Below are 26454 nucleotides of genomic sequence, written 5' to 3' on the forward strand. Positions count from 1 at the left end.
TGGCCCCCTTGGATAATGATGAGCAGGTTAAATGAGATAATACATGTATAGTATTCAGCACAGTGCCGGGTCCAGAGTACACATTCCATCCATGTTATCTATTGTTATCTCCTCCAGACTGATGACACTTAAGTGGTGTGCTGTCACTCACTCACTAGACAGTGAGCTCCTTGAGGAGGGGAATCAGACCAAGCCAGCCTTGGGAGTTCAACATCTGTTCACTGCAGTAATGAACAAATAATCGTGTTATCAAATGGGAACATTTCATTATAAAAGTCACTGTCAGGTTGCTCAAAAAATTAAACATAAAATTATCAGGTGACTCTACAATTATCTGAGCTTCCCTGGTGGCTCAGATGGTAAAGCGTCTGTCTGCAATGCAGGAGACCCAGGTTCGATCCCTGGGTCGGGAAGATCCTCTGGAGAAGGAAATGGCAGCCCACTCCAGTAGTCTTGCCTGGAAAATCCCATGGACGAAGGACCCTGGTGGGCTACAGTCCATGGGGTCGCATAGAGTCGGACACAACTGAGCGACTTCACTTTCTTTCACTTTCTACAATTCTACTTCTAAGAATATACCCAAGAGAATTGAAAGCTGGGACCCAAACATATACCTGGACAAAAGTAGAATTCAAAAAGATACATGCATCCCCATATTCACGGCAGAACTGTTCACAATAGCCAAGACATGGTAACAACCTAAATGTCCATCGACAGATGAATAGATAAAGCAGATGTGGTACATGCATATGATGGAGTATTACTAAGTCACTTTAGTCGTGTCCGACTCCGTGTGACTCAGTGGACTGTAGCCCGCCAGGCTCCTCTGTGCATGGGATTCTCCAGGCAAGAATACTGGAGTGGGTTGCCATGCCCTTCCTCCAGGGGATCTTCACAACCCAGGAACTGAACCCACGTCTTTTATGTCTCCTGCATTAGTAAGCAGGTTCTTTACCACTAGCACCACCTGGGAAGCCCAGTGGGATATTATTCAGGCATAAAAAAGGTTGAAATAATGTCATCTGCAGCAACATGGATGAACCTCGAGATTATCATACTAAGTGAAGCAAGTCAGAAAGAGAAAGACAAATACCACATGATGTTGTGTATGTGAAATCTAAAGTGTGACACAAACGACCTTAGTTACAAAAGAGAAACAGGCTCACAGACACAGAGAACAGACTTGCACTGCCAAGGAGGGAGGGGGTCAGAGAGGATTGGATCGGGAGTTTGGGGTTAGCAGATGTGAACTATTATATATAGAACAGATAAACAAGGTCCTACTTATAGCTCAGGGAGTGACATTCAATGTCTTGTGGTAAACCATGATGAAAAAAATATGAAAATGTGTATATAAAACTGAAGCACTTTGCTGTACAGCAGAAACTAATACAACACTGTAAATCAACTCTGCTTCAATAAAATAATTTAAAGAAAAAAAAGAGGGAGAGCAGGGACCCAAATATATACTTGCACAACTATGCTCTTGGCAGTCCTATTCACAATAGCCAAAAGACAGAAACAGCCCAAATGTCCACGAATTGATGACAAGATGAGTAAAATGCGGTATACCTATACAGTGGAATATTATTCAGCCGTAAAAAATGAAGTTCTGATTCCCAGTACAATATGGATGAACCTCAAAAACATTATGCTCCGTGAAAGAAGTCAGACACAAAAGATTACACAGTATATGATTCCACTTACATAAAATGTGCAGAATAGGCAAATCCAGGGAAACAGGAAGCAGATTTGTACTTTCCAGAGGCTGGGGGAGGGGAGAATGGGAAGCAATTGTTTAATGGGTTTCATTTGGAAATGATGGAAATGTTTTAGAACTACATAGAGGTGATGGTTATACAACATCATGGACATTCTAAGTTATTACTGACTTGTTATTGCCAAATTCAGACTTAAATAGAAGACAGTAGGGAAAACCACTAGACCATTCAGGTATGACCTAAATCAAATTCCTTATGATTCTACAGTGGAAGTGAGAAATAGATTTAAGGGCCTAGATCTGATAGACAGAGTGCCTGATGAACTATGGACAGAGGTTCGTGACATTGTACAGGAGACAGGGATCAAGACCATCCCCATGGAAAAGAAATGCAAAACAGCAAAATGGCTGTCTGGGGAGGCCTTACAAATAGCTGTGAAAAGAAAGAACTGAAAAGCCAAGGAGAAAAGGAAAGATATAAGCATCTGAATGCAGAGTTCCAAAAACTAGCAAGGAGAGATAAGAAAGCCTTCCTCAGCAATCAATGCAAAGAAAGAGAGGAAAACAATAGAATGGGAAAGATTAGAAATCTCTTCAGGAAAATTAGAGATACCAAGGGAACATTTCATGCAAAGTTGGGCACAATAAAGGACAGAAGTGGTAGGGACCTAACAGAAGCAGAAGATATTAAGAAGAGGTGGCAAGAATACACAGAGGAACTATCCAAAAAAGATCTTCACGACCAAGATAATCACGATGGTGTGATCACTCACCTAGAGCCAGACATCCTGGAATGTGAACTCAAGTGGGCCTTAGAAAGCATCACTATGAACAAAGCTAGTGGAGGTGATGGAATTCAAGTGGAGCTATTTCAAATTCTGAAAGATGATGCTGTGAAAGTGCTGCACTCAATATGCCAGCAAATTGGGAAAACTCAGCAGTGGAAAAGGTCAGTTTTCATTCCAATCCCAAAGAAAGGCAATGCAAAAGAATGCTCAAACTACCGCACAATTGCACTCATCTCACATGCTAGTAAAGTAATGCTCAAAATTCTCCAAGCCAGGCTTCAGCAATACGTGAACCATGAACTTCCTGATGTTCAAGCTGGTTTTAGAAAAGGCAGAGGAACCAGAGATCAAATTGCCAACATCTGCTGGATCATGGAAAAAGCAAGAGAGTTCCAGAAAAACATCTATTTCTGCTTTATTGACTATACCAAAACCTTTGACTGTGTGGATCACAATAAACTGTGGAAAATTCTGAAAGAGATGGGAATACAGACCACCTGACCTGCCTCTTGAGGAATCTGTATGCAGGTCAGGAAGCAGCAGTTAGAACTGGACATGGAACAACAGCCTGGTTCCAAATAGGAAAAGGAGTATGTCAAGGCTGTACATTGTCACCCTATTTATTTAACTTCTATGCAGAGCACATCATGAGAATCGCTGGGCTGGAAGAAGCACAAGCTGGAATCAAGATTGCCGGGAGAAATATCAATCACCTCAGATATGCAGATGACACCAGCTTTATGGCAGAAAGTGAAGAGGAACTAAAAAGCCTCTTGATGAAAGTGAAAGAGGAGAACAAAAAGTTGGCTTAAAGCTCAACATTCAGAAAACGAAGATCATGGCATCTGGTCCCATCACTTCATGGCAAATAGATGGGGAAATAGTGGAAACAGTGTCAGATTTTATTTTTTTGGACTCCAAAATCACTGCAGATGGTGATTGCAGCCATGAAATTAAAAGATGCTTGCTTCTTGGAAGAAAAGTTATGACCAACCTACATAGCATATTGAAAAGCAGAGACATTACTTTGCCAACAAAGGTCCATCTAGTCAAGGCTATGGTTTTTCCAGTAGTCATGTACAGATGTGAGAGTTGGACTGTGAAGAAGGCTGAGGGCCGAAGAATTGATGCTTTTGAACTGTAGTGTTGGAGAAGACTCTTGAGAGTCCCTTGGACTGCAAGGAGATCCAACCAGTCCATTCTAAAGGAGATCAGTCCTTGGTGTTCTTTGGAAGGACTGATGCTGAAGCTGAAACTCCAGTACTTTGGCCACCTCATGTGAAGAGTTGACTCTTTGGAAAAGACTCTGATGCTGGGGGGGATTGAGGGCAGGAGAAGGGGATGACAGAGGATGAGATGGCTGGATGGCATCACCGACCTGATGGACGTGAGTTTGGGTGAACTCTGGGAGTTGGTGATGGACAGGGAGGCCTGATGTGCTGCAGTTAATGGGGTCACAAAGAGTCGGACACGACTGAGCAACTGAACTGAACTAATACTTTAAAAGGGTGAGGAACTTCCCTGGTGGTCCAGTGGTTAGGACTCCATGCTTCCAACTGCAGGGGATGTGGCTTTGATGCCTGGTTGGAGAACTAAGATTCCACATGTTATGCGGCAAGAAAAAAAAAAAAAAAAGAACCTACTTTTAAAAGGATGTATTTTATGTTACGTGAATTTCACTTCGAAAAAACAAAATGCTTTGCCAAAAAAAGACAGGTACAAAGTCATCATGTTAGATCAGACACTAAAACAGCAATTCTGATGACCCAATACTTTGGCACCTACTCTCTACAAATGAGTTTAAACCAAGAAGAATTCTGCTGCCATGTAGAAGAGAGAGAGGCATTTTACATCAGGTGTGGCTGAGGAGGGGGGCTGCCCTTTCACTAGAAAACTCAGCTCAGAATTTCCACCAACACTGGTTAGACTGAAAGAGTAGACCATAAAAAAGGCTTATTTGAACCTGATTCTGAAAGTCCCTGCAACCCTTACATATTACTCTGCTTATAACTCTTTGGCATGATAGTTTCCTATTAAAAATACCCATTTAACCCATGAACACTTACTGAGCCCCTGCTATTCACCAAAGGGGCTTCCCAGGTGGCACAGTGGTAAAGAATCTGCCTGCAATGCAGGAGAGACAGGAGATGCTGGTTCAATCCCTGGGTCAGGAAAATCCCCTGGAGGAGGACATGGCAACCCACTGTAATATTCTTGCCTGGAGAATCCCACGGACAGAGGAGCCTGGTGGGCTATAGTCCATAGGGTCGCAAAGAGTCAGAAATGACTGAAGCCACATAGCGCTATTCATCAAGGACTGCCCCAATGGGACTTACTGTCTAGTACTTTGTGTGCTGCGCTCAGTCATTCAGTCGTATCTGACTCTTTGCAACCCCATGGACTGTAGCCTGCCAGACTCCTCAGTCCATGGGGATTCTCCAGGCAAGAACACTGGAGTGGGTTGCCATTCCCTCCTCCAGGGCATCTTCCCAACCCAGGGATCGAACCCAGGTCTCCCACATTACAGGCAGATTGTTTACCGGCTGAACCACTAGGGAAGCCTATGAATACAGGAGAGGGTAGTCAATCTTCTCAAGGGGCTCTTTCCCACCCAGGAATCAAACTGGGGTCTCCCGCATTGCAGGCAGATTCTTTACCACCTGAGCTACCAGGAAAGCCCCCTACTACCTTAACATACCACAAATCCTTTAGAAGCTTGTTACAGTGCAGGTTTGGATTCAGAATATGTGGACTGGGATCTAAGAGTCTGAATTCCTAATAAGCTCCCATCTGATGCTGATACTGCTTGTCTGAGGACAATACTTTGAGTAAAAGCATGTAGAGGTCAACATAAAAATAATTTTTCAAATCACATATGCGACAATTTCTGTTGAAGCACAGTTTTTTTTAATTGGAGTGTAATTGCTTTACAATGCTGTGTTAGTTTCTGCTGTCCAACAGCGTGAATCAGCTATGAGTATACGTATACCTCCTCCCTCTTGAGCTTGCCTCATTCCGCCCCCATCCAACCCCTCTAGGTCATCAGAGGGCACCAAGCTGAGCTCCCTGTGCTACACAGCAGCTTCCCACTAGCCATCTATTTCACACAGGGTGGTGTGCATATGTCAGTGATACTCTCTCAACCTGACGTACTGTTGTTTTACTGTTTCAGGCGTACAGCAAAGTGATTCAGTTACGCATAATCTTTTTCAGATTTTTTTCCATTATAAATTATTACAAGATATGGGAATAGGCATCCCTGCGCTATACCATAGGTCTCTGTTGTTTATCTCTTTTATATATAGTAATGTGTATCTGTTAATCCCAAATTCCAAATTAATCCCTCCCTGCCCTTTCTCTCTATGGTAACCATGAATTTGTCTTCTATAACAACAGTTTTAAAATTTCACCTTGACCCTTCGCTCTTCTTCAGGCACTGGCCCTTCATCTTTTTTGCTATTCTTCATAGAACCACTATATTGTATGGCTGAAACTAATATAATATTGTAAATCAACTATATTTCAGTAAATCAGTAAGATAAATAGATCGATTAAATGAGTTTAATATAGCTTTTAAAAAACAATACATTTCTAGATACAAAAAGGCCAGTTAGAGTTCCTTCTGAGCTATGATACTACTCAATGACTTCTCAACTCTGGCCCTATTGACATTTGAGACTGGGTCGTTCTTTGCTGTGGGGCTGTCGCATCCATTATAGGATGCTGAGTAACATCTCTGGCCTAATTATCAGTAGAAATAGCACTCCACAGTGGGGACAATCCAAACGTCTTCCCATCTGGCGAATGAAAATTGCCCCCAGTTGAGAACCACTGGTCTATTTCTAAAAATTTTATCACTTCCCTGTTGGTAAAAGATGCTCTTAATAACTAACACTTATATGATGTTTGAGCTTCCCTGGTGGCTCAGTTGTAAAGAATCTGCCTGGAATGCAAGAGACCCAGGTCCAATCCCTGGGGTCAGGAAGATCCCCTGGAGAGGAAATGGCAACCCACTCCAGTATTCTTGCTTGGAGAATCCCATGGACAGAGGATCCTTATGCGCTACAGTTCATGGGTCACAAAGAGTCAGACACAAATGAGTGACTAACACTTCTACGGTGTTTACCAGGCTAACACTGTTCTAAAAATAAAGTCTCTTCATTAATTTAATCTTCCCCCAAACTTTATGGGGTCTTAGTACCATCCTCATCCTAAATGGAGAACCTGAAGCACGGAGTGACTGAGTGACTTTCCCAAGGTTGCACAGCCAGTGAGAGGTGGAGTCAGTATGTGAACCGGTCGTCTGACCCCACCGCCTTCTTTCTTGGGTTTTCTTCTGACCCTTGGGATGTGGGACCTATCGTTTGGATTGTTTTTTTAATTCTTTCTCTCTTCAAAGATGCAACGGATTATTGAGACTATCGAGTCTCTTCTCACCAATAAGACGGTATTGGAAGAGAAGAGAAATATCACATCCACGGTCACAGACATTCTCCAGACAGTGGAATCAGATGTTCTAAACACTGCCTTGAAAGCACCAGACCAGGAAATCCAGAAAGTCCAAAAGAGCACTGTGGGTAAGAAGACAGTAAGACCTGAGACACGCAGGGGGGTGGTTACTAACTGGGGTCCACATCAAGCAATGAGAGAAGTAAACGAGGACTGTGTTTGTCCATTTATACAGCTTCCCAGGTGGCGCTAGTGGTAACAAACCCGCCTGCCAACGCAGGAGACATAGAGACATGGGTTCAATCCCTGAGTCGAGAAGATCCCCTGGAGGGGCGTATGGCAACCCACTCCAATATTCTTGCCTGGAGAATCCCCATGGATAGAGGAGCCTGGGGGGCTACAGTCCTTAGGGTCACCAAGAGTCGGACATAACCGAAATGACTGAACACACACGAACACATCCATTTATATAAAATTCTAGAAAATGCAAACTAATCTCCAGTGACACAGAGGGTAGAGCCAGTGAAGGGATGGAAAAGGGATGTGAGAAAATCTGGATAAGTTGTTGGTGGTGACAGAAATGTTGTCTACCTTGACTGTGATGGTGGTTTGACAGAGGTACACACTCGATGAAACCCATCCAATTGTACACGTTAATATGTGAGATTTGCTGTACATCAGTTACCCCTGCATAGAGCTGTTTTTAAAAATTGCCGATGGGGGAATTCCCTGGCAGTCCAGTGGTTAGGATTTGGCACTTTCACTGCTGAGGTCTGAGCAGGTCCAGGAACTAATATTCCATAGGCCTCCTGGTGTGACCAAAAAAAATTTTTTAATAAAAATGATGTTTTGTTGTTGTTCAGTCACTCAGTCATGTCCCACTCTTTGCAACCCCATGGACACCAGCATGTCAGGCTTCCCTGTCCTTCACCGTCTCCCAGAGCTTGCTCAAACTCACGTCCATTGAGTCGGTAATGAAATCCGTTGAATCATCTCATCCTCTGTCGACCCCTTCTCCTGCCTTCAAATCTTTCCCAGCCTCTGGGTCTTTTCTTATGAGTCAGCTCTTTGAATCAGGTGACCAAAATATTTGAGCTTCAGCTTTAGCATCAGTCCTTCCAATGAATATTCAGGATTGATTTCCTTTAGGACTGACTGGTTTGATCTCCTTGCAGTCTAAGGGACTCTTGAGAGTCTTCTCCAACACCACAGTCCAAAAGCATCAATTCTTTGGCAATCAACTTTCTTTAAGGTCCATGCTCACATCTATACATGGCTACTAGAAAAGCCGCAGCTTTGACTAGGTGTACCTTTGTTGGTAAATGAATGTCTCTGCTTTTTAATATGCTGTCTAGATTTGTCATAGCTTTTTTTCCAAGGAGCAAGCATCTTCTAATTTCATGGCTGCAGTCACCATCTGCAGTGATTTTGGAGCCCAAGAAAATTAAGTCTGTCACTGTTTCTATTATTTCCCCATCTATTTGCCATGAAGGGATGGAACTGGCATGCTGCAATCCATGGGGTCGCAAAGAGTCAGACACAATGGAGCAACTGAACTGAACTGAACTGAACTGATGGGACTGGATGCCATGATCTTCGTTTTTTGAATGCTGAGTTTTAAGCCAGTGTTTTCACTCTCCTCTTTCACTTTCATCAAGAGGCTTTTAGTTCCTCTTCACTTTCTGCCATAAGGGTAGTATCATCTGCATATCTGAAGTTATTGATATTTCTCCCAGCAATCATGATTCCAGTTTGTGCTTCTTCCAGCCCAGCATTTCTCATGAGGTACTCTGCATATAAGTTAAATAAGCAGGGTGACAATATACAGCCTTGACGTACTCCTTTCCCGATTTGGAACCAGTCAGTTTTTCCATGTCCAGTTCTAACCGTTGCTTCTTGACCTGCATACAGGTTTCTCAGGGGACAGGTCAGGTGGTCTGGTATTCCCATACCTGTCTTACATATTCGTTATATATCCATGTGCTGCAGATATGTCAGTTAGCTTGACTGCAGTAATCATTTAACTATATATGTGTGTGTGTGTGTGTGTCAGACACAACTGAGCGACTGAGCACACACACACATGCACACATGTGTCAAGTCTTCATATTGTACACCTTAAATATATTTAACTTTTGTTTTTGAAAATAAAAAATAAAATACCATAGCAAAGCCAAGTATTAAATTTTTAATTAGGAAAAAACACATACACAAAACTAAACTGAGACCAGCCAAATCTGCCCACAATTCAGTGCTCCAATCCAATACCCATGCAGGTACATGTCTGATGAAGAGACACATATTTGTTATGTACGTTAAACTTACATTGCTTGCCAAACTTGCTTTCTCACTCATTACGTGACTAACATCTTTCCATGTACGTCATATATACCATTAGCTATGTTATTGTCTTCAATGGTTTATATAGTTGCATTGTACATATAATTTATTTACATAATAATTTATTTCCCTATTCTGAGAAATGTGGGTAGTTACAAAACAACCCTGTGACAAAGACCATTAAAGGTTCATCTGTATCTATTCATTAAATGTTTTCTTAGGATAAATTCATAGAAGAGGAATTGTTAGATCAAAAGGAAGAAAGCATTCTATGAACTTTTGATACATATCACTATATTGGCCTCCAGAAATGCTGTTTACTGTGCATTTTATTAATATTCAGCTCAGAGCTGCTAATGTGTTTGTGTATGCCTAACTAATCATTTTATTTTACCAACTTTCATGATAAAATACTTCATAAAATAATCAATTTTTATAAGATAAATCCAGTGCCTAAACTTCTCAGGAAACTGGAATCTGGACACTTGTATTTAAAATTAAACCACATTCCAAGCAATTCTTATATTCTCTGATTTGGCCAATTCCTAATTGATTTTTTGGTTTGGTTTTGTTTTTGGCCAAGCCAGGAGTCATGTGGGATGTTAGTTCCCTGACCAGGGGTCAAACCTGCAGCCCCTGCATTGGAAGGGCACTGGACTGGACTACCACTAACCACTGGACTACCGGGGAAGTCCCCTTCATTGTTTAATCAATGATATAAAGTACCCTTTCCTCAGCGAGCTTTCATCACCTCACCTATAAAACGAGATAGTAATGCTGCACTCAACGCACTTAGAACCAAGGCTGGTAATTGCCATAACTTCCCGCTCTCTATAATTGCTTTCTTTAACTTTTTTAACACACTCAAAAGGAGACATAATAAGACCACTGCACACCTCATCTACCTTCAATAATTTCCAACTCATGACCAGTCTCATATCTTCTGATTTTTAAGATAAATATTTTCATGAACTTATTGTTTCTTATTCTGTGACTTCATTTTTATTGGAAGCATGGTTCCCCATTATAAAGAGAAACCATAAGTTATTCAACCAATTTCTTCCTAAACTTTAGGTCATTTCTCATTTTCACCTTTATCATCTTTACTGCCATGGACTTTCTCATAGCTAATTCTGCCCTCTTAGTCATTATTGTTTTTCACGAACAAATTCCTAGAAACAGAATCGTTGCTTCCAAGACAATGTGCTAAAGAATGTTAGTTAAGAATATGGTTTCAGGGGACATTCTTGATAGTCCAGTGGTTAAGACTTCACCTTCCAATGCAGGGGGTGTGGGTTCAATCCCTGGTCAGGAGACTAACATACCACATGCCTCTCAGCCAAAAAACAAAAACATAAAAAACAGAATCAATATTGTAATAAATTCAATAAAGAATTTTAAAATGGTCCACAGTAAAAAAGAAGTCTTTAAAAAAAGAACACAGGACTCAGTCAGTTCCTACTCTTTGCCACCCCCATGGAGCCTGCCAGGCTCCTCTGTCATGAGATATTTTCTTAGCAAGTATACAGGAGTTAGAGTCCTACTTAAATTCTGAATTTCAGTTTGCTCTTCTGAAAGGTCCTTCATTGTGTTACATGAGGCTGCTATAAGATGGCAATGTATCAATGTAAGGCTCTTAGCCCAGTGCCTGGCACATTCTAGACACTCAGTAAAGTTAAGCTATTCATGTAACTATGCACATTTTTAAAACTTATAATAATGGTAAGTTTGCCCTTTGTTTTTCTTACCAGCTGTTGAAACTCGAGTTGTTACAGACAACTGCTCCAAGGAAGTCACCTTCAGCTTGAATGCCCAAGTGAACTCCATGGAAATCCATTGCAAAGATGTCATCCAGGGAAACATACAAGGTACGTGGCGTGGCTGCTTTCAGAATCCCTAAGACATACAGAGCAGCATCACTGTGTAAGTAGTGAGGAAAATGTCCCCAGTAGGCTCCTCTCTAATGGGTCTGTTACCCTGATATTACTGAACCCAAGTCCGGCTACTCTCTGCTCAAAAGTCATTAAAGAGGCTAGGTTAGTGGAAAGGGAAGTTTGCTTTATTTTGGATGCTAGTAACCAGGGAGGAGGGTCACTAGCATCCAAACCTGTCCAAAGGCCAACAGCCCTCACCCCAACAACCAGGGGGCTAGAGCTTTTATAGATGGAGAGAGGGGGCTACGTGCAGAAACAGCAGAGTAGCTCAGACAGTCATCTCAAAATTGGTTGCTGGTGGTCAGTTCTAAGCACAGCTAGTCTTGGTTCCAGGGTTGGTTTGTCCCCATTTCCTGGAGGCCAGTTCTTGGAAATGCGACAGTTTATGTCGTGGCTACAGTCTGGTAATCATGTAGTTAATTTCTCCACATGGTGGAGGTCTCTACCTATAAGACAGCTCAAAGGATATGGCTCAGAATATTACCTATAGCCCTTGAGCAGGAACTAAGAGTCCTTGACTTTGCTTACTGACTAAACTATTATCATTTGATCTCCTGTAACTATTTTCTTTTGTTTCTTTATGTTCTCACTTCTCTGATTAAACTAACTTTTGGCTAAAGTTTACCCACAGACAAAAGGTAGGCTGAGGACTTGGAGAACAAGGACTATAGGATAGGGTTCTGCTGCGTTTCACTAAGATTGTGCCATTTGAGTCTTTCCTTAAAAAAAAATTTTTTTTAATTACAAAAAAGACATCTTCCTACCTAAAATGGAGGTTTTGTGTTCTTCATCATGAAAGAGAGACTTCTTTGTAATTTAGGGGCTTTTCTATTTGGTTCTCAGTTTGGGTTCCTTAGAAGCAGTGCATGGATAAGTGTAAGGGGAACAAGTGTGATGGTTTTATATGGGAGATGATCTCAGAAAGAATCAGTAAGTGTATCAATCAGGATTCTCCAGAGAAACAGAACCAATAGGCTGTGTATATGTAGAGAAAGAGAAACAGAGATAGAGAGACATGGGCAAGGACAGAGAGAGATTTAAGAATTTAACTCATGCGATTGTGGAGGGCAGCAAATCTAAAATCTAGCCAGCAGGCTGAAAGACCCAGGAAAAAGCTGTTGCTGCCTGAGTCCAGAGGCAGTCTCTTCCTAGGGGGAGGTCAGTCTTTTTCTTAACACCTTCCACTGATTAGATGAGGCCCACCAACATTAGGAACTGCAATCTGCTTTATTCAAAATCTACTGATTGAAGTGTTAATCTCATCTAAAAATACCCTCACAGCAATATCCAGACTGGTCTTTGACCAAATATCTGGGTCCTAAGGCCTATCCAAGTTGACACACAAACTTAATCATCCCAACAGGGAAAACAGGAAGTGAGACAAGGAAGAGAGGGCAGCCCATACAGGGATTATTACGTTAGCGAGCAGGTTACTGCTGGTGGTGACTGGGGTTCAATCCCACTGAGTTACCCTTTTCAAAGAGAGGTAGCTAGTGGACTTCCCTGGCGGTCCAGTGGTTAAGATTCTGTGCTTCCAGGGCAGGGGGCAGGGGTTCAGTCCCTAGTCAGGGAACTAAGATCCCACATGCCACTCAACATGGTAAAAAAAAAAAAAATTTTTTTTTAATAATAAAGGGGACTTCCCTTGTGGCCCAGTGGCTAAGACTCTGCACTCCTAAGCAGGGGACCTGGGTTCGATACCTAGTCAGGGAGCTAGATCTCACATGCTGCAATGAAAATCCCAAATTCCAAAACTAAAATAATAATAACAGTTAGGGAGTGGGAGCTGAGCCGAGCTCTTTATCCACCTGCTCTGATCCATCACTGGTTAAGAGCCCTCCTGGAGGTTGCAGGCACAAGTGAACTTCAAGGCTCTTCCAGCCTGCCCTGTGTACAGATCAAACATGTTCACTCTAGGGAAAGCTCCCAGACAGAGTCGCAGCTGCTTGCAGTAGAATCCATCAGCATGTTAAAAAAAAAAAAAAAAAAACAGAAGTGCCAAAGGAATAAAGCTAGGGTGCCTACAGCATCCGCTACAGCCTGTGTAGAGAGAGAAATTGTTACTATTAACTGTCCCAGCATTGCCAGACTGTCTGATTTTTCAAGAGAAACCAAAATTTGGGTTGTCTGCATGAACACCTCCAATATTTTTTTTCATTTGGCAGGAAGACTTCTGTTATAACTGCCATATGTTACAATTACTGTAGCACAATAAATGAGGGTCTTAAAATCCAATTACATGAATGTGGGGTCTGTACAGACAGCTGGTCTGCGCTATCGCCCAAAGTTCCAAAGAAAAGATGATAAAACGCAGACAACTAAGCACATGCTGAACTGAGAAAGTCTCATGTGGCAATTAGTTTCTCACTTCCTCTCCTCCCCCAAGATGAGAACTTGAATCTGCCTTCACTGGAGGATGGGCCAGGAGGAGGATGGAAGCCAAATTCCAACCATGTGATTTCATGGTTGCATGCTCACCAGGTTCCCCCATTACAGTGTGGTGAGGGAGCCTGAAAGCTTCCAAACATATCTGCAATCCAGTTTGTTCCTTGGTCACATTGTGGGGTACTAGGAATTAGGAAGTCAACAATATTTTTTTATTTTTTATCAGGATATAATTGCTTTACAATATTGGGGTAATCTCTGCTGTCCAATATCATGAACCAGCTGTATACACACACCCCCTCCCTCTGGAGCCTCCCTCCTGCCACCCCGCATCCCAGCCCTCTCGGGCATCACAGAGCATTGAGCTGAGCTCCCTGAACTGTACAGCAGCTTCCCACTAGTTATACATATGGTGATGTATATGCTTCGATGCTATTCTCTCAATTTGTCCCATCCTCTCCTTCACTCTGTGTCCACACATCTATTCTCTATGTCTGTGCCTCTATTCCTGTCCTGCAAAACGGTTCATCTGTACCATTTTTCTAGACTTCATATATATGCTTTTTTTTTAGTTTTTTATTTTTTAATATATATATGCTTTAATATGCAATATTTCTTTTTCTCTTTCTGACTTACCTCACTCTGTATGGCAGGCTCTAGTTTCATCTACAAAGAGGTACAACCTCACACGGGTCAGAATGGCCATAATCAAAAAATCTACAAACAACAGATACTGGAGAGGGTGTGGAGAAAAGGGAACTCTCTTACACTGTTGGTGGGAATGTAAATTGGTACAGACGCTCTGGAGAACAGTATGGAGGTGCCTTAAAAAAACTAAGCATGGAACTGCCATATGACCCAGCAATTCCATGACTGGACATACACACTGAGAAAACCATAACTGAATATATGAATCTGAGGAGAACAGAGCTCAGTCCATAACAACTGTCTAGGCTGAACTGTGTACATGAACTGCAGACTTCGTAATGTGAAGGCACGTGCCTCGGGGAGCACTTGCATAGACATGCCCGTGCATTTGTGCATGCTCAGTGATGCCTGACTCTGTGACCCTATAGACTGTAGCCCACAAGTCTCCTCTGTCCATGGAAATTCCTAGGCAAGAATACTGGAGTGGGTTGCCATTTCCTCCTCCAGGGGATCTTCCCGGCCCAGGATTAAAATCTGTGTCTCCTGCATTGGCAGGCAGATTATTTACCACTGAGCCACCAGGGAAGTACCATTTACATGCGCAGTAGCAGACTATTTATTTTTCCCTAATGACCCTTGCAGTCTCATCTTGAAGCATTGCCCTGGTTGTCCCTCTGCCAGTTAACCAACACTCCACAGGGTGGACTTTTATTCTTTCAACCCAGCTCAACTTTTTCCTCCTCTGTGAAGCCTCCCGGGGCCTGCTTCCATCACAGCACTAGAGTCAGGCTTTCCCTCTCCTGTGCTCCGCCAGCACTTTGAACCTACCTTATCCCCGCATCTAATGTGTTAACATCTGTTCATCGACATGTCCCCTCCCCCACCTCGCCCCTCCCCTCCACCACCACCATAGCTTCAGGGTGAAAACCGTGAATTCTTTCTCTGTGCAGTCCTTTACCAGCAGAGAATCTGAGAACAGAAATGGTCATCGAATTAAATCCATGTCTAGGTTGAGGACTGACGATTCCTAAAGAGAGAAAAGAACACATTGATGGGTTCATGACGAACTCATAAAGGGACATTTTTCTGTCCCTCAGGTTCTGTCTTGGACTGGATCATTCTTCATTGTAGGGAGTCATCCTGTGCCCTGTAGGATGTTGAACACCATCCCTGGCCTTAGACTAGACGTCTATAGCAGTTCCCCAGTTGTGACAACCAAAAATTCCTCCAGACACCACCCAGTGTCAGCTGAGGTGAGAGGGCCGGATAGCCTGCAGTTGAGAACCTCCGGTCTAAAGCAACCTTGTAATTTATCTCCAAAAGGTGGATAATTTTAATACCAGAAGGGATCCTATTAAGTTACACCGTGACACCAAGTATGAACTGGGACTGTCACAGGTAACCCAAGACATAGAATCACATGATTCCTCTCCCTATAAGCTATCTCAGAGAGCAAACCCTGGCAACAAAGGTCAACCTTGGAAACCTCAATAGCCATTCTTTTCTTTTCTACATGTGATTTGCTCTTACACCAGAATATTTCAGCTCAAAAACAAGCAATTTCCGAGCATCGGATCAGGTAGACTGATCACCTGCTGATGCCTTCCAACCACCCACCGCTGTTTCTTTCTGATGAACAGAAACTGCCATCAACTCAGAGAAGCAGAAGTGAATCTCCTACTTCTCATCCCTCGAGAGAAGCCAGAAAAATCTGGTTAGAGACACCTGCTAGGGGATTTATCCCAGTAGGATGAACCACACAGCTTGTTTCTTATTGTTGTTCAGTCTCTAAATTGTGCTCTTTGTGACTCCCATGGACTGTAGCCCGCCAGGCTCCTCTGTCCATGGGATTTCCCAGGCATGTATACTGGAGTGGGTTGTCATCTCCTCCTCCAGAAGATCTTCCTGGACCAGGGATCGAACCCGCATCTCCTGCATTGGCAGATGAATTCTCTGAGCCACCTGGGAACCACACAGCTAGTATGTGGCAAAGATGGAGTTTGAATCCAGAAACATGGTTCTTATTTCTAGGTCCTTAACCACTCATTAGATATGACCTCTTTGTCATGTGGACTTCTCAGCAGCTACAATAGTGAATTCTTATTGACGTGGGAATACTGACATCTTGTTAACATCTTATCACATATGTGCATATACGTATACATATAATTGATATATAGTATATGTGTGTATATACATTCCATATCTTATGTGTGTATGTACATATGCTGTGCTGTGTGCTTAGTTGCTCAGTCATGTCTGACTCTGCGACCCCATGGGCTGTAGCCCTCCAGACTCTTCTGTCCATGGGGATTCTCCAGGCAAGAATACTGGAGTGGGTTGCCATGCCCTCCTCCAGGGAATCTTCCCAACCCAGGGATCAAACCCAGGTCTCCTGCATTGCAGGGGGATTCTTTACCAGCTAAGCTACCAGAGAAGCCCATGTTATATGCTAGGCTGTCATAAAATACCTGACTGGTGGCTTAAACAACAGAATTTTATTTTCCCTCAGTTGTAGAGGCTAGGGATAAAAGATGAAGATGTTGGCAAGGTTGGTCTCTCCAGAGGCCTCTCTCCTTGGCCATCTTCACACGATGTCCTCATATGGCCTTTCCTCTGGGGGCATGTGTCCCTAGTCTGTCTTCATGTGTCCAAATTTCCTTTTATACGGACACCAGGTAGACTGGATAAGGCCCACCCTAACAGTCGCATTTTAATTTCATCACCTCTTTGAAAGCCTTATCTTCGAATACAGTCACATTAGGAAGTACCATTAAGACTTCAACACATGAATTTTGGGGAGGAACACAACTTGGCCCATAACACTATTGATATACAAAATGTCCACTACATGTAAGTCTTCAAGGTGGGAACCTGCATCCCATCAACATCAGGCCTGAGTGCAACTGCAGCTTGCCCTCAACTCCTATTGCTGAAGATCCTTCAGCTCCATCATCTCACTTCCTCTCCCTCCTCCAGTCAGTAACTCGTCTTGCCTGTTCACTAGATGCCAGCCCCTGCATGTCAGCTATTGTACTGTTCTACTCTACTTTTCAAGGTACTGTACTGTAAGATTTCAAATGTTTCTTTTATTTTCTCTGTTTGTTTTTTATGTATTGTTCATGTGAAAAGTATTAGAAACTTATTACGGTATGATGCAGCCAATCATGTTAGTTGGGTATCTTGGCTAATCTTGTTGGACTTAGGAACAAATTGGACTTGCAAACATGCTCTCCAAACAGAACTCGTTTATATGTAGGGGACTTACTGTAAGTTATGTGTATGCCTTAATATGTAATAAAATTATAAATGTATAATATAAACATATCATGTGCATATATATTTTTAGCCTATCAAACTGTGTTAAATTATGCCATTCCCTTGCTTAAAATCCTCCAGTAGTTTTCCCACTGGCTTAAAATAAAAGCAAAATTCTCCCCAAGGCCCTACAAGCTCAACCCCCACCATGCCCTCACTTCCTCCCACTGTCCGCCTCACTCATTCGCAGCCATACTGGCCTCCTTGCTGATTCCTGAGCAGGTGGGCACAGTCGTGTCTCTGGGGGGGTTTCCTCTGCTGTTTTCTCCTCCTAGAGCACTCTCCTCTCAGATATCCTCCTTCCTTCCACCCTGCTGTCTGAAAACTGTCTAAAACAGCATCCTCCACCTCTTGCTGTCCCCTGGCATAAGTGCTAAGTCGCTTCAATCGTGTCTGACTCTTTGCAACCCCATAGACTGTAGCCCACCAGGCTCCTCTGTCCATGGGATTTTCCAGGCAAGAATAATGCAGTGGATTGCCATGTCCTCCTCCAGGGGATCTTCCTGACCCAGGGATCAAACCCACATCTCCTGCACTGGCAGGAAGCTTCTTTACCACTAGGGCCACCTGAGAAGCTCCACTGTCCCCTACTTCACTTAATTTTCTCCATAGAATTGAGCACTAATCCTATATCAGAGCAAGGTGTCTTTGCTATATACTTTTGTTGAGTGGGCTCCCAACACTTGGAAATGAGTTGTCCAAGGAGACCTGTGCCTGGACAGCAAGAGACTCTATTGGAAAGTGGTCCCCAGGCAGAAAGCAGCAGGAAAACTGCTTTGCCACATGGCTCATAGTCTCAAGGTTTATGGTAATGCGATTAGTTTCTAGGTTGTCTCCGGTCAGTCATCATCCTTGGCCCATAGTCTGAGTCAGGGTCCTTCCTGGTGGCCCGAGCATCTCAGCCAAGATGGATTCCAGTGCAAAGGATTCTGGGAAGATGGTTGTCTCCTCCCTCTTTTGGCCCCTCCCAAATTCTCCCAGTTAGTTTTTGGGTGGCAGTACCAAGTTCCTCATTGGGACCTCCTGTTGTGAGACAACTCACCCAAGTGGTTATCATCGCGCATGGCCAAGGTGGGCGGCTTTAGGCAATGATTATCTAACACCTTTATTTGCTTGTTTATGTTTGTTTCCTGTACCAGAAAGTAAGATCAATAGGAAGAGAAATTCAGGCTATTTTGTCCCCCACTGTATCCCCAGAATAATGTCTGGACACAGTAGGCACTAAAAAAAAAAAAAAAAAGTGGATAAATAGATAGATAGAGGGCTTCCCTGATGGCTCAGCAGGTAAAGAATCTGCCTGCAATGCAGGGGACACAGGTTCAATCCCAGGGTGGGGAAGAGCCCCTGGAGGAGGAAATGGCAACCCACTCCAATATTCTTGCCTGGGAAATCCCACGGACGGAGCAGCCTAGCAGGTTACAGTCCATAGGGTTGCAAAGAGTTGGATACAACAGAGCAAGTAAGCACATAGGTAATGATTTCTGTATGTTATCTATATCTGGTTTACACTATATAATATGTACCAGTTCAGTTCAGTCGCTCGGTCATATCCAACTCTTTGAAACCCCATGGACTGCACAGCACACCAGGCTTCCCCGTCCATCACTAACTCCCAGAGCTTGCTCAAATTCATGTTCATTGAGTCAGTGATGCCATCCAACCATCTCATTCTCTGTCGTCCCCTTCTCCTCCTATAACTTTATTATATATATATATATATATATAAAATATATATGGAAAAGAAATAATTAGATTTCTATCTAAAGAGATAGAAATACTTGTACCAACTACAAATGGATTTCCTTGGGTCCAGCCTCAACATTTTGTTTCATACAAAAGAAACACAAAACCAGTTCTAAAGGTCTTGCAAAACAAGTTAGTCATTACTGAAGTCTTCAAGAGACAACAGGGGAAGTGGAATGATATCACACAAGTCTTACCCAACTTCCTTTTATAGCTGTCCTTTAGTCTCCAAGAGGGATTGGTTCCTGGACCCTTCAGACATGAAAATCCACGAATGCTCATGTCCCTATATAAAATGATTTATCAATAGTATTTGATATAGATGTGCATATAACCTTATGCACGTGCTCCCTTATATTTTAAATCATCTCTAGATTATTTATAATACCTAATACAATGCAAAAGCTAAGAAAACAGCTGCAAATGCAAAGCAAATTCAAGTGTTGCCTTCTGAGACTTTCTCGATTTTTTTAATGTTTATTTATTTATTCGGCTGCACCAGATCTTAGTCACAGCATGTGGGATCTAGTTCCCTGACCAGGGATTGAACCTGGGCCCCCTGCCTTGGGAGTGCAGAGTCTTAGCACCTGAACCACTAAGGAAGTCCCTGGGATTTTTAAAAATATTTTGAATCCAAGGTTCATAGAATCTGTGGATACAGAACCTGCAGATATAGAGGGTTAATTTTACTTTCCTTTTCCTCTTTATGACTGACCCAGTCTCTTTCCTCTCTTCCTCCTGCAAAATTCCACCTGCCTCTTCTCTACCCCTCCCTCCCAATTTTTATACTGTTCATGGAGTTCTCTGGGCAAGAATACTGGAGCGGATTGCCATTTCCTCCTCCATATAATGGAGATAGTGGAGGATAGAGGAGCCTGGCATGCTGCAGTCTGTAGGGTCGCAAAGAGTCAGGCAGCACTTAGCGACTGAAAAACAACAATAACACAACTTTTTTTTAATTGAAATAAAATTGCTTTACAGTATTGCATTGGTTTCTACCAAATAGCAACAGGAATCAGCCATCAGTTCAGTTCAGTCGCTCAGTCATGTCCGACTCATTGCGACCCCATTAACTGCAGCATGCCAGGCCTCCCTGTCCATCACCAACTCCTGGAGTTCACTCAGATTCACGTCCATCGAGTCAGTGATGCCATCCAGCCATCTCATCCTCTGTCGTCCCCTTCTCCTCCTGACCCCAATCCCTCTCAGCATCAGAGTCTTTTCCAATGAGTCAACTCTTCACATGACGGGGGCCAGAGTACTGGAGTTTCAGCTTTAGCATCATTCCTTCCAAAGAAATCCCAGGGCTGATCTCCTTCAGAATGGACTGGTTGGATCTCCTTGCAGTCCAAGGGACTCTCAAGAGCCTTCTCCAACACCACAGTTCAAAAGCATCAATTCTTTGGCGCTCAGCTTTCTTCACAGTCCAACTCTCACATCCATACATGACCACAGGAAAAACCATAGCCTTGACTAGATGGACCTTAGTCGGCAAAGTAATGTCTCTGCTTTTCAATATGCTATCTAGATTGGTCATAACTTTTCTTTCAAGGAGTAAGTGTCTTTTAATTTCATGGCTGCAGTCACCATCTGCAGTGATTTTGGAGCCAAAAAAATAAAGTCTGATACTGTTTCCACTGTTTCCCCATCTATTTCCCATGAAGTGATGGGACCGGATGCCATGATCTTCGTTTTCTGAATGTTGAACTTTAAGCCAACTTTTTCACTCTCCACTTACACTTTTCCTCAAGAGGCTTTTTAGTTCCTCTTCACTTTCTGCCATAAGGGTGGTGTCATTTGCATATCTGTGGTTATTGATATTTCTCCTGGCAATCTTGGACAGCCCAGCTTTTATGTCCTTTTCTCCTAAGGGTAGATTCATGTCCTCTCTCATGTAAATCAGCTTAGCCTCTCTTAGTTTTTCTAGTTTCTCTTGTCCCTCCAGTCTTACCCTATTCAATACAACAAAGGATTCAGGTCCAGAAATACTTTGTATGCCTCAGAATATGAGAAGAGACACTGAAAATCTTTTATTTTGACCCTCATATGTGTGAGTAAGTGTGCCTATGTGCGTGTATATAAGTTTGTGTTTTTGTGTGCGTATGTGTATACATCTATATACCATTTTCAAAGAGATAAATAATGAAAAGGTAAATACCATTTTCAAATATAAACAAAGGTACATCAAAGATCATATGAACTCATGGGAAGTCCATGGTGGTCCAGTGGTTAAGACTTTGCCTTCCAATGCAGGGGGTGCAGATTCCATACCTGGTCTGTGACCTGAGATCCCACGTGCCTTGGGATGGCCAAAAGACCAAAACATAAAATACAGAAGCTATATTGTAACAAATTCAATAAAGGCTTTTTCAAAATCATGAAAAAGATTACATCAGCTCATTAATTGATGAGGGAATCTATGAAATGTTAAGACATGCTCAGAGGCAATTCAAAGAGCAGATACATATGTACACAAACATATTTCTATATAAATCAGTCACAAATTCTGAAATGATAAGCTAAGTGATGCAAAAGCTGGTTAGTACTCTATAGGGCGATACTATAATGCAATGTTCAGAATTATATTCTCTATAACAGAAAACTACACATCTACCAGACAAAATGCATCTTTGTCTAGGGAAAGAACCATTTCCACTACTGTCAAGCTTCTACATGTTATCTTCTATGGCTACAGAGTTGTGAAATTGCTTGGCAATAGAAAGTCCATAAAAGGTGAATCGCAACGCCCCATAGAATCAGATAATCCTTGATACTCAGTTCTCCATAGAAGGAAACTCGGTCACATTGTTGCTGAATCCAGGCTCGCTCTGCTTACCACACAACCAGCCAATAAATTTGAGAGACGAGGTGTTGAGGCAAGGAAAATGACTTTATTTGAAAGCTGGTTTATTGAGAAAATGGCACACTAATGTCTCAAAATAACTATCAGGGTCTAGATTCCAGGTTCTTTTATAGAATAGAGATGTGGGGTGGGGGGGTAAGGAAGCAAAGTAGAAAGCCCATTGCGTGCGTGTGTGTGTGTGTGTGTGTGTGTGTGTGTGCGCACGCGCTCAGTGCAGGCTCCTCTCTCCATGGGATTTCCAGGCAAGAACACCAGAGTGGGTTGCCATTTCCTCCTTCAGGGAATCTTCGCAACTCAAAGTAACATCTCCAGCATTGCAGGCAGAGTCTTTTACCACTGAGCCATCAGGGAAGCCCTAAAAAGTCCCTTAATCTTGCAAATATCTCCTGGAGGATGTGTTAATTTCTTCCTTCCTGTAGCCATCCACAGGTGGACAGGGTCTTGAACAAAGACACTTTAATATTCAGGCAGTAGGGCAGGGTTCCCTGAGGCAGACCATTATGCACAAGCAGTGAACAGAAGCAACAGGAAGCAAAGGTTAAAGTAACAGATCCAACCTGGAGTCAGAATTGGCTCTTCTTTGCAACATTATCTTTTGTCCATTAACAAATCTTGGACATGAGGTGTATTTGGATGCAGATATTTATACCTAGAAAAAAACATCCAGAACTTAAACAGCAGTTATCTCTCAGTGTGTATTTTTATAAAAATTTCACTTTCTTTTTTGTCCTTTTCTCATCAAAATTGCATCATTTACGTGTACAAGAAATAAATTGTGGCATTGTTGCAGAAACCAGTACTCGAAAAACCAAGCACCACACTCAGAGAGTTGGAAAGCTAAGGTTTATTAGGCTGGCGGGCCCAGAGGAGTTAACACTCCAAGCTCTGAGCCCCAAACAAAGGGATTACAAAGTGTTTATAGACAGACTATAGTGGGCAACACTAGCTGTTAATAGGCTGGTTTAAACCAAGGGGTTTCGTGCGCTCAGAACAGTGGTCACGATGGGGAGGGGGATGCCTGACCTGGACAGGCATGATTAAGCAGGTTTTCAGGGGCTGGGTGACTGCAAAGAGCAGGTCAAGGGTGAGTGAGATAAACTCCAGTTCCTAGTATTGCCTGTCCCCACTTTCTGAGACTATGTGACCTATGTGACCTATGTGACCTACGTGCCCTAGACTTTGCAAGAGGCAAGCTGAGTTACTGAGGCAGAAGGAGCAGGAGGTTATGTAAAAATTTAACTATTCCTCTTCAGCATAACATATAATGTGATGCTCGACATCACATTAATTGACTTCAACAAACTAAATATATATGTATTAATATGACTAAGAGCTTTCCTGGTGGCTCAGTGGTAAAGAACCTGCCTATAATACACGAGACACAGGTTCAATCCCTGGGTCAGGAAGATCCCCTGGAGAAGGAAATGGCAACCCACTGCAGTATTCTTGCCTGGGAAATCCCATGGACAGAGGAGCCTGGTGGGCTACAGTCCATGGGGTCACAAAAAGTCAGGCACAAATGAGCAACTGAGCCTGTACCACGAGTGTATATCTGTCGATTCCAATCTCCATGATTCTGTCTCCTCAGGTGCTAGTGCAGTCGCCTTTATTTCATACTCTTCTCTTGGAAACATCATAAATGCAACTTTTTTTGAAGAGATGAATGAGAAAGATCAAGTTTACCTGAAGTCACAGGTAGTGAGTGCTGCTATTGGACCCAGAAAGAACACACCTCTCTCCCAGCCTGTGATTCTAAGTTTTCAGCACATGAAGGTGGGTCAAAGCTGCAATTTGTACTTGCTTGGGTTTCATGGATGTTAGACCAAACAATTTGCATATACTCCCTGTCAGTGGCTCTGGACCTGCACTGTCCAGTATCATAACCAGGAGCCAACTAGTTATTAAGCATTTGAAGTATGTGAGTCTGAATTGAGATTTTTGAAGGGTTAGCATTTCCAGATTTAGAATTAGTATTTCCAGACTTGGAAGACTTTGTAAGAAAAATAATGTGTTAAGCATCTCAATAATTTTATAGTGATTATATATATTGATTTATATTGACACATTAAATGACATCATTTTGAATATGCATGCATGCATGCTAAGTCACTTCAGTCATGTCTCACTGTTTGTGACACTATGGACTATAGCCCTCCAAGCTCCTCTGTCGATGGGACTCTCCAGACAAGAATACTGGAGCTGGTTGCCATGCCCTCCAGGGGATCTTTCCGACCCAGGCATCGAATCTGCTTCTCGTTTGCCTCCTGCCTTGGCAGGCAGGTTCTTTATCACTGGTGACACCTGGGAAGCCCTATTTTGAATATAGAGAGCTAAATAAAATAGGTTCCTAAAATTGATTTGATCTGTTTCTTTTCCTTTTTTAATGCAGTAGAAAATTTCAAATTGTTAAGACATAAGTGATTTACATGATATTTCTCTTCGGCAGCGTCATTTTAGTACATGGAATTATTTTAGTTGTAGGTACCTCCTACATCTGTGAAATCTGAATTGAGACATAGTATTTATTCTTGCATAGACATGTGGAATTAATTACTAAGACTGCATAATTCAATTAGAAGGAAAATTTTTATATAATCCATTGCCTTCTCGCATTCTCTGCCCAAACTCTTAAAGGCAGGTTTCCAACTCTGTTTAGAAAGTAAGAGTTGAAAGAAATGCTGCCATTGTTTCACAACATAGATGAACTTTGAGGGCACTATGGCTAAGTGGAGTAAGTCAGACAGAGAAAGACAAATACCAAATGATCTCATCTATACGTGAAGTCTGAGAAAACCAAGCTCACAGAAACAAAGGACAGATTGGTGGTTGCCAGGGATGGCAGGTGGGGAAAACAGGTAACCATGATCAAAGATTACAAGCTTCCAGTTTTGGATGAAATGAGTTCTGGGGATGTGATGGAGAGAATGATGACTCCAGTTTAACAATACTGTATTGTATATTTGAAAGTTGCTGAGAGAGTAGCTTTTAAAAGTTCTCACCACAAAATGCAAATTGTAATTATGTGAAGTGATGGACATTAACTACCTTATTGCAATAACCATTTTGCAATAGATATATATATATCAATCATTACATTGTATACCTTAAACTTACACAATGCTATATACCAAATCTCAATAAAACTAGAAAAATTAATATTTTTTACATTTTAAGAAAACAAGAATGAAGTGAGGGAAGATGAAGAAACAGATTTTCTCCATCTGATGCATGAAATCTAGGCATGAAATTTTTGATGTAGGGCATGGGACAGCAGGAATGGAGTGAGATATCTAGGGATGGTCCAGTGGATTATCAAAGGAGATATAGCCCCCAAATAGGAGAGCATCCAACTCATCTCCTTGGCCCAATCAAATGATGCTCTCGACATCCTTGAGACCAAAAAAAAAAAAAAAAAGAGGGAGAGAGAAACTGAAGGCTGACTTTCTTCTCTCTCCTGGTAATGTCTCTTCCCTACCCTAGCCCTGTCATCGCAAGAGCAATTATTGTGCTGTAAGAGGTCAAGGGAGAATTGATGTAGAAATCAGGGAAATTTCACTTAGAGAGTGCTTGGAAGAAAACTTTAGGTGGGTCTTATACTCTTTTTCTATCTGACTCCCATGGTGGAGGACAAAGTCCTGAAACCAGTAACATCTTGTAAAGTTCTGACTCCCAGAGAGAGAGATAAGCTTGTTTTCTGTTATGTGGAATCCCAGTAGAACTGGAACTCTGGGGGCAGGTATACTGGTGGTCACCCTCTTCACTTAAAATAGAAATCACCTGATCCTTCTTAACCCATGGTGTCACCAGCCAAGGCTGACACTCAGAGTTGTCCCTCCCAAGGAATGACATGATGAGCCTGTTCTATTTTCAGGTGAAGCCCGGGGTCAAGAACTTCTGCGTCTACTGGAAAGGCACAAAGGAGGGCGGCCGCTGGTCCAAGGATGGCTGTGCTCTGAGACAAGAGAACGAGACTCACACGATATGCAGCTCCACTCACTTGTCCAGTTTCGCTGTTCTCATGGCCTTGCATGGCCAGGTAGGATATAACTATTGAATTCCTCCAGCTAACCCCTTTTGAGGCCCTGCTAGGTGGCCCTAGTGGTAAAGAACCTGCCTGCCAGTGCAGAAGATGTGACAGATGTGGGTTCGATCCCTGGGTTGGGAAGATCCCCTAGAGGAGGAAATGGCAACCCACTCCAATCCTTCCCTGGAAAATCCTATGGACAGAGGAGCCTGGCAGGCTACAGTCCACAGGATTGCAAAGAG

At 42.6% G+C, this 26454-nt stretch overlaps 1 protein-coding gene across 2 annotated transcripts in view; it reads left to right on the forward strand.

Moving 5' to 3' along the window:
• ADGRE3 (adhesion G protein-coupled receptor E3) overlaps positions 1 to 26454 on the forward strand; it is a 62408-nt gene that overhangs the window by 24485 nt on the left and 11469 nt on the right. For both annotated transcript variants that reach the window (XM_042249788.1, XM_042249789.1), the window contains 4 exons: positions 6908 to 7085; positions 11049 to 11165; positions 23777 to 23961; positions 26060 to 26224. In XM_042249788.1, coding sequence (XP_042105722.1) covers positions 6908 to 7085; positions 11049 to 11165; positions 23777 to 23961; positions 26060 to 26224 — 645 coding nt within the window. The remainder of the gene's footprint in view (positions 1 to 6907; positions 7086 to 11048; positions 11166 to 23776; positions 23962 to 26059; positions 26225 to 26454) is intronic.

The sequence above is a fragment of the Ovis aries genome, chromosome 5 (genome assembly GCF_016772045.2).
Source record: "Ovis aries strain OAR_USU_Benz2616 breed Rambouillet chromosome 5, ARS-UI_Ramb_v3.0, whole genome shotgun sequence".
Lineage (NCBI taxonomy): Eukaryota > Metazoa > Chordata > Mammalia > Artiodactyla > Bovidae > Ovis > Ovis aries.